Source organism: Nanorana parkeri, unplaced genomic scaffold (genome assembly GCF_000935625.1).
Source record: "Nanorana parkeri isolate BGI_ZX_2015 unplaced genomic scaffold, ASM93562v1 scaffold35, whole genome shotgun sequence".
NCBI classification, from domain to species: domain Eukaryota; kingdom Metazoa; phylum Chordata; class Amphibia; order Anura; family Dicroglossidae; genus Nanorana; species Nanorana parkeri.
This window is the reverse complement of record NW_017306303.1, coordinates 189,224-199,067: the sequence shown is the minus strand read 5'-3', so window position 1 is coordinate 199,067 and position 9,844 is coordinate 189,224. Positions and strand designations below refer to the sequence as shown.

The following is a 9,844-nucleotide window of genomic DNA, read 5'->3' as shown; positions in this document are numbered from 1 at the left end:
CCCTGCCCGGCTTCCTAAATGGCCAGGAAGCCAGCTCCATGCTCTTTTGTCACAAGTGACAAGGGAGCATAGAGCCGGCTTCCTGGCCAATCGGGAAGCATGGGCAGCATGTAATGACTCGCTGCCCGGCTTCCTGATGCCGGAAGTTCAGGTATCGGGCTAGGCATTGGAGCATTTGGGTGAGTATGAGTACTCGCCCAAATATTAGTATCGGCATCAATTCCAATACTACTATCTAGGGATGTCCCGATGCCACTTTTTCAGGCCCAAGTACAAGTACTTCCCCTCATGTACTTGCCAATACCAATTACCGATACTTTTTTTTTTGTGTGTTTTTTTTTTATTAAAGGGACAGGTGACTTTAAATGATCCATAGTACAACTACATGTTATGTACTGTGGATCATGAATTAACCTATTCATGTGAATAGGTTAAATCATGATCCATAGTACATAACATGTAGTTGTACTATGGATCCTTTAACCTATTCATGTTAGCAGGGGATCATTGTAAATCTATTACTGCAGTGTACGGGACATGTGTACAGATAGAATAGATATACAATTCTGCACTGCTAACATGAATGGGTGAAATGATCCATAATACAACTACATATTATGTACTATGGGTCATTTAGCCCATTCATGTTAGCAGGGGATAATTGTAAATCTATTGTTGCAGTGCATGATATATGTAGTATATAGTACATGTACATATCGAGTGCACTGCAACAATAGATTTACAATTATCCTCTGCTAACATGAATGGGTTAAATGATCCAAAGTACAGGGCTACATACAGATCATTTAATACATTCATGTTAGTATAATTGTAAATCTAAGGTCTCCTGTGTATAAGCAGTGTGTACCCTATATGTATTACATATAGGGTACACACTGCTTATACACTGGAGACCAAAGATTTACAATTAGTCCCTGCTTTACAATTAGTCGTCGTCATCACCCCCCCACACACACTTGCCATCACTCACTGTACTGCGGCGGGAGACCAGTGATGAGTCAGCGCTGGTCCGGTGGGAGGAGCTCCAGGTGGGGTCCTAATTTAGCTGGCCCAGAGGTGCTGGGCAGCTAAATTAGAACCCCACCTGGAACTCCTCCCGCCGGACCAGCGCTGACTCGCCGCTGCTCTCCGGCACTGAAGGACATCGTCGGCGAAGAGGGCTCCGGTGGGCGGCGCTCTGAGTGGGATCCTCTGGGCAGTCGCCGGCCACCTACATTAGGACCGCACCTGGAGCTCCGCCCACAGCAGTGACGCAACGCTCCTCCGCTCAGCCCACAGCAGTGACGCTCCGCTCAGGTAACGTTAAAAAAAACAACAGCGCAAGCTTCGGCGCTATGCATCGGGGCATTTTGACAAGTACTTGTCAAAATGCCCTGTATCGGGCCCAATTCCGATGCTAGCATCGGTATCGGGACATCCCTACTAGTATCGGTATCGGTGCATCCCATGCTATCTGTTTTCCCATAGATTTTTCAGCGTGTCAAAAAAAATCTCTCCATGCTTCCCTGAGCATTTATGATATAACTTAACTGTTAACCCCTACACAGCCTGAATATCATAGGCTATATTCATATCTGTTGCACTGATTTTTTTTATCAGACCATGTATGACCTACATGTGGAGTTTCAACTGTAAACATGTGTTTGCAGATACCAGGTGATTATGGGATGTGTATTTCTCTGTGATAAAATATAAATTTGAAGTGTTTTGAATCTACCTGCCTGTATACTCATGCTTAATATTGGTGTTTACAGAAAGCTGTGGAAGTGATGTGCTTTGTTCCCAAACGATGCAACGACATGATGAACCTTGGCAGACTGCAAGGGTTTGAGGTATGTGTTTCTTTACTATAAAATAAACGGCATAGACATAACTAAAATTACATTTTCTTGTTTAAGCGCTTTGATTCAGTTTTTTTTTTGAGACGTAGACCTGAAAAAAGCATTCGTTTGCAGTGCTGGGGGACTAGTGCTGCTGTGGAGAGTGAGACTTTACTCTAGGGCTTCCCTCACCCTAACACTTGATGTAACCCCAACCATCAACCTATCCCTTATGTTACCCTAACACTAAACATTTTGTATCTTAACACTCATCCTCCTGTAACCCTACCAATAACCCGCCCTGTAACCTTAACACACCTCAAATAACTTTATCTCTGTCCCTAAAACTAGATTCACAAAGTGTGACAGATGCTTACAGACCGAATGACCTTTTATAAGGATACAAATAATCCTCTGGAGGGTGTCATAAAAAAACTATAAGCATGTTTAGTCTCAAAAAATTAAACATCTCAGCAGGGGATATAAACTATATAACAATCACAAAAGCATTATGAGTTTATGACAAACTCCAGGACAGAAAAACACTCTGCAGGACCCTGTACAATGTATATCAAACAATGTATAGTAATATATAAATCAGTAGCTGGCAGTTATCAAACATCTACACCAAAATAAATATAAATATAAAAATATGAGGCATACTAGGAAAGCTTTCTCCAAATAAGTCGCTCTACATTCCTGATTGCAGGTATATATGCAAATGGGATTCCCACTGTCAGTGTAATGTCAAATGGTTTAGACAGCTATAAGCTCTTCAAAAATGCCAACTGTACAAACACGTTGCATTACTGAGATATCTTTTCCCCCTCAAATTATTAGTAATAAGGATGTCTACTCTGGACAGTTACTTAGGTTGGAACATAGTCAGTAAGGGCATAGCTTACTATACCCAGGTACTGTAAGTGCAACACTTGTTATACGTTTATCAATCCTAATAGCTAACCCATCCATGTGGGCATAACCCACTTTGCCTTATGCTTGCTAAATTCAATTCAAGCAAGGTATTTATAATTCACTGAATGTGGGTGACACATACAACATACCCTCCACAGCCGAGCTCAGCGGTATTACTCAATATGAATATTTCAAACACAGGACTTACATATATAATTTCTATTACTTTGTGAAGCAATAGGTCCATAACGCACTCCTTGCGCAGGTTAGTGGATTATTTAAAAGTGTTCTCAGTCTTAATATCGCAGGCTCGGACCTGCTGGTACAAAAGTATCACAGAGAATTTGAAACTTACAAGTCTCTATGAGGTAACCTCATCCGTGTATTCATAACTGTCACAAAACCCAGACGAGAGAATATGGAAAAAATGCAGTCAATAGCCTTTGATTCCAAATTGATTGAATACTTATTCTTACACATCCGGACCATAGTCAGTGAAGCTTAGACTCCTCTATTCATCATTTTGGTTCTTCATCTTCTGTCCCAACATCCATGATCCACCTTTTCCAGATTTTTTTTAATCTCCCTGTTTAATTGTGGGCTTCCCATTTCTCTGAGAAATGTATAAAGCCTGAAGAAGGGATCTAAGGCATCCTGAATGGTGCATCTTTAATAACGTAAGTTACCCAATAAAGGGTATCAGTTAAACTCCAAGCTTTCTGTATTATTGTAAAACCCAAATTAAAAGGGAAGCTCTTCTGCTGTTCACAACATCTGCTTCGGGCTGTGTCGGCCGTTTTTTTCCAATGGAGCCCGTCATTGATGGTGATGGTTTTCTCCACTGCGTTCTGGTGGTGTGCACTTAAAAAAACTGCAGCAGTACTTTTTTTAAGCTCACCGCAGTGAGACACAGTTAACCACATCGCACCATGGTGAGCCCATAGAACTAAGTGAAATGTCACTTCACTTCAAATGACATTTCAATAAAGATCTAACAAAAAAAACAAAACGAAACATTAGGATGCAGCTTGATTGAGCTCATCGGCACTGTCCTGGCAAGCACACACCAGCAGCCATGCAAACAAGCCCTTAGTGATCAACTAGTTTTACTGAGCCCTCTTTACTTACATTGTTTAAACCACCCTTTAAAGCTGACCTCCAGGCAAATAGCCAAATAAACCAATTGGATATATGTATTTTTGCTGATTTAGCATCTCCAAAAAAAATGGGCTGAAAATCTCGGCTTATACTCGAGTATATACGGTATATGCATTTTTGATTATCCAGTTCAGCTCTGCCACACAGCACAGATAAGCATACATTCTCTGTTACAGTTATGGACTGTAAAAATTATACAGTGGTGTCCTTACTCTGTGCTTACCCTGCTGATAGGACAGTGAAGGAGCAGCAGGAGGCTGATGGCATCATTACTCTGCTCACTCTGCTTTCTCTTCCAATTTCCTTGTCAACATATTTGCATGCAGCATAACTCTTCAGTGCTCCCATGAAGGGAACCTCAGGAAGCTAATACCAAGTGAAATTTAGGTCTTTACACTATTTGTATTTAAAAAATAAATGTAATAATTTATTATTGAATACATACTCATTGATGTATGGTTTATATCTGCCTGAGTTTCAGCTTAAAGTAAAGACTTAACAGCTGTTAACATGTGTTTGTTTTTTGTTTAGGGAAAGATCACAGCTCAGGGGAAGCTTCTCCAGCAAGACACATTTATGGTGATAGAACAAGAGTGCAGTTTCCTGACACGGGGTAAAGAACGCAGGGTCTTCCTCTTCGAGCAGCTCATCATCTTTAGTGAACCCATTGACAGGAAGAAGGGCTTCTCATTGCCTGGGTACATCTTTAAAAACAGCATCAAGGTGAGTGTTGGCTTTACTTTGAAGCCACAATAACTGCAACAAACTATACACTACAATGCTGTCATTATCCAGTGATTATCTGTTAGCTTACCTTTTCTAACCCAACACTAAAATAACTCATGGAATCTTATTACTTGTTTTCTTTACATAATAGGCTTTAAACAAATGATTCTAATGCACATTCCATATAATTGGAAAGGTAAATTACAGATTTTAAGTTTTGAGAAACGCCAATAAGTTAAAATATGCATTCATTACAAATTATTCCATGTGTTAGGAAAAAGCTAATACGACTTCCTGGAATCTGTTTCATGCTCTCTTCCCCAAATCCCCTGCAGACATCAGACTGGGAGTGGGAGTGGAAGCTTTTACATTGTGTGTGAATCAGGTTGAGTTGCATTACACAATGCTATGGGTTTATTATATTTTCAGGCACTGGGAAGTGGAGAGGTATTTTTAGGCACCTTACAGGAGGAGGAAAGAAAACAGAGGACCTTTACAGTCTGATAATGTTCATTCATAATCCAATTAGCAGAACCACTACTGCTTGAGAACAGAATTATAAATCTTTTGGCTGGTGAAACAGCTGTCACACATTTATTACAATTGTGAATACCTAACTGTTTGGACGGAGCTTTATTTTTCATCTCTGTTGCAAGGAATAAGATGTGATATGATCTGTCCTCTCAGGACTGGGGAACCAGCCAACAGACTGGAGTCTAAAGGTTACCGTCAAGTGAGGTGGTTTAATATTTAGTATTGAAGATCCTGATCTGTTTATCACCAGGAAAGAAGTGGGATCTTCCCAGATTTCTTAGCAATTCATGCCCAATAGTGTTTTTATAGGTGGGGGGAATTAGTGGAAGACTTGCCTACAAATCTCCAAGGCAGACAGCTAATGCAGTGTACTGTATTCTGTTGACACTGCTAGAGTTGTCTGCAATACACAATGTGTTAAAGAAACTGCCTGGGGACTTGTACTAGGCTTCCATCTCTTCCAGGCTGTTACAAATAAAGTAAATGAGCCATCTGAAAGTGATATTTTGGTTTTAGCTGGGGCCTGTTGTCACTCTCTAGATTCATATTTGTCTTAAATAATAAAGCTGTGAGATATCCTTGCTCTAATTCCCAACTCTGCTCCTGTTCACCTAGAAGTTTGGATGTTACCACCCACCTTTTCTTAGCAGCATCTTCTGTTGCATTCCCTACAATATAAATGAATAGTGACACTAAACTCTGGAGTTAAATCTTAAAATCGCATTCACATACCCAAACTATTAACAAAAATGTAGCTTATTTGTGCCTCATTCAGTTGTATATCCTCAGTCATCTTTGAGTTCATGCTGACACTGTCCTTCCTGCTGGAGGCTGGCTACTTTTGTTCCCCATGGTCCTTGTGTGTGTTGTAAAGTAGCCACAGCTCCAAGCTTGCTCCCATGATAGACTATAATCTCACCTTTAGTTTACTAATTTGTATTAAACCTATAGTCTATCACGGGAGTGAGTTTGGAGCGGTGACTACCTTACTACACACACCATGGGGAAACAAATTAGCCACTCTCCAGTAGTAAGGATGATCTGAGGATCTACAGCCGAGTGAAACACAGATAAGATACATTTTTGTTACTATTTAAGGTATTTGAATGCACTTTAAGATTTAAAGTGACATTAAACCCTCAGATTTTTTAACATAAACCAATACTGTAATGTGTGCCTTACTGTAATCCATGGTTGTTTGCCTTCTCTTTGCTGCTCTTCCTTTTAAATCCGTATCTCTTCTCATGCTTGGGGAGAACGTCCCTTTGCAGCTGAGTGCCTCTTCCTGTAGTGCTGGCTCAGGCTGTGAACCTTCACACAGACACCATGTATCCATTCCAGAGACAAGGCAGTCTGCTGCACAACAGAAGTTCTGCCCAGCATGAGAAGAGATACAGATTTAAAAGGAAGAGCAGCAAAGAGAAGGGAAACAACCATGGATTACAGTAAGGCACACATTACAGTATTGGTATATGTTAAAAAATCTGAGGGTTTAATGTCACTTTAACTCCTGAGTTTAGCGTCACTTTAAAGACAAAATCTAGCCAATAGAATGGGACCACCATATTATGGCCACAGCAGATATGCAAACGCAGGATTTCAAGCATAAGAGCCAATCCCACTGGGGTTTTCCAGTGATGTTTGGATGGTTTTACTCTCCAGTGTCTTCCAAATAGTGAGATTTAAATTTTGGATGGACTGACCATTAAGAATTCAAGCACATACTCCTTAGGGTCTGTTGGCTAAATTGTAAATTCTATGCTCATTTCTCATGATGATCCTTGAGGAAAACATGACACTGTGGCAGAACTACACAAAGTACAGCTGTGAATGGGGCCTGGGTGGAGAGTGTCGTTGCCCATCACAGAAAATAATCTGGAGGTCTTTATTTATGGTTGATGTCTGGGGCATCCTCAGTGATGTCTTCGCAGTAAGGATGACAATGCTGTTGCCTGTTACTCAGAGCTACAGACCTGTTTGTAAGATAGCACATATTATAATTTGCTTGTGTCAGAATAAAGCATGATCTTGCAGCGTTTGGAATTGTTTTCTTGCAAATAACCAAAAACCATGTCTTGCTTTAACCGCCTTGTTTTTATACGAATTGTGCATGCAGGTGTGGACAAGGCTATGTTATTGAATCATTTTCTGTAATGAGTGCCTTGCCAATCCAGCCAAATGATTATCATCCAGTGTTGATCAAACAATACATTATCGCCTACTGCTTCTAAGATCCGATTACTGTTGTGTGTCCTACTGTGCCAACAGTATGCATCAAAGCTATCCAGTGGTGCTGAAGGAAATAGAGTACAGATTTCATTGTGATAAATGAGGAGATATACAGCATGTGTATTAGGATAATAATTACCAGTAAAATGACAGTGGTCTCATGTTATGTGCCTTGTTTGGTTATTGTGAGCTGCTGCAGTACCTGCATGCAGAGAGTTACTCTTTACTTATCTCTTAGGGATGTTTGCAATGGGAGACTGCTGGATAAAATTGCATTAGGTATTACGATTAGTATGTTGCCTGGAACCTGGAGAAGCAAGATGTTATCTAAGACAGGTTATAAACCACAAATGCTACAGAACACATGTTTTCTTTCAAACAGCATACCCAGATAACAAAAACTACATAATATTGGGTACTGTGTGATTAGCCAAGGCAGAATTCTGTCAAGTAAGTGACAGCATGTTTTTTTTAAAGTGGAGTTATCATTAAATTCATACTTCACATGAATCAATAGGGCACATGTTAGCATTACCCCAAAACATTATTATGCCAGTACCCCAGCCTAGGCACCCTACACTTACCTCTCAGCGCCGCTTGTCACCACTGCCAATCCTCGAAGCAATCTTCTGTCCCGAACTTCCTTGTTGCGGGGGAGGAGACTGAGGGCAGAGGAGCCATATTATCCTTCTGCCATCAATCAACCTATTGGGCGGAGAAGGGGGCGTGTGTGTCTATGGACGCGCACGGCCGGGAACATGCACGCACATATGCCTCCACAGCCGTCACTTAGCTGATGGCGGCACCTGTGAACGGGGCGGGGGAAGAGCTATGGAGGGGCCCACTAGAGAATGAGGAACTGAACATTTTTAATTAAAAAAAAGTATTTTTATAAGTATGGGCCTATTATTTAAAAAATAAATAAATGCAGCTTTGATATCACTTTAAACATTTTTTGACTTCAAACAAGTATGCAGATTGGGAGTTCTGATTTTACTTGCTGCATACTTGTTTCGGGTCTATGACACCGAAGAGGACTGAAGCCAGAGACAACCAACCAAATAGCATTTTCGCAAACAAGATGGCAATGGCAGCCAACGTATTTCTTCGAGCTCAGGTTTCCTTAAAATGTGGGGTAAAGCGGAACTTACAGTGCAATTCAAGGTCCATATATGCTGTCCAAGGCTCCTCCCCCTGTATACATTTGCTGCTGATTGTAGTTCCAAAAGTTAACTGTAAAGAAAAACATTAGTGATGCAGAAGATGGTTAGAAGGTGAATATAACATCTAAGATTAGTTCAATAATGCCACAGGCAGCTTTAAACTTTCACAGGTCTGCCTAATCAGAAAACAAATACTGCACAGCTAAAATACTGCACAGCTTTGCCCTTGGATGTGAAGGGTACCAATTTTTTCTAGTATCTTTCCTAAACCTTATTCGCTCTTAGAATGTTAACCTTTACTGTCCTGCTTTTCAGCCTTATCTCTACTAGACAGTGACAGGCCCACTTTTAATGCTGAGTGTCATTTAGTATTTCCCAGGTCTATTTCAGATTTGAACTGAGTAGACATAATACATTTACTGTACATTTAAAAATAGTGTTTATTAACTTCACGTGCCTATTAATTCATATTTATGGACACATGACCTGCCGTGTAACGGTGTATTTATTAGGAGAAAGAACAAATAAACCAGCTCGTTGAAACAATAACTATATTATTGTGCCTCTAATTACAGACATCTTGGCCAGACTAGAAGCTCTTCTAGCGATTTGTAACATATCCAGGTTAACAACTGGTTCTTTATGCAGAAGTTGCACAACATTGGCGTACTATTTTGATGGTAGAATTTTTGCTTTTTTTCGTATAGAAAAGTTGCTTGCAAAGGGGATTTCACTACCTGCTCTGGCTCCCTGTGCTGCACCCAAAGGGACAAGGAGGTCCATCAGTTGAGAGGGAAAGCCAAGGAGATGCAAGTGTTAAGGGTGGAAGAGGGTCTTTCTTCCACTGCTGACCATCTAGGCCCCCTTGTGTAGTCATTACAACCCAATGCATATGTTGAACCATTTAAAGTTTAATAGTTTGTGACCAATATTCTTCATTTTTTTTTTATTTTAGAGTTTACAAACCAATGGTTTATATCATTTTTATTTGCCTCAAAACTATAGTTTATAAACAGACTTTTGCACGTTCTTGACACTCAATGTACAAAGCAGAGGTTAGAATTTCCTGCATGTTTGTTGACAGTCTGTATTACAGATTAATTGAGATGTCATGTACAACACACAGCTGTTATCTGAGCTTACATAAAGCTGCTGCTTTTGCTGGGTTCTCAGCACGTGTTGCATGAAAGTGCTAAATATGCATTACACATGTGCAATATTTCACACATATTTGGTACCAAATATATTTTAGAATTTTATTTGACCTAGTACTGAATA

General features: G+C 40.3%; 1 protein-coding gene across 1 annotated transcript in view; it reads left to right on the top strand.

Moving 5' to 3' along the window:
- The window catches only part of ARHGEF25 (Rho guanine nucleotide exchange factor 25), a 180,800-nt gene that overhangs the window by 163,820 nt on the left and 7,136 nt on the right, over positions 1–9,844 (top strand). The window contains exons 11-12 of the mRNA XM_018569766.1: positions 1,776–1,853; positions 4,446–4,637. Of these exons, the coding sequence (XP_018425268.1) occupies positions 1,776–1,853; positions 4,446–4,637 (270 nt within the window). The remainder of the gene's footprint in view (positions 1–1,775; positions 1,854–4,445; positions 4,638–9,844) is intronic.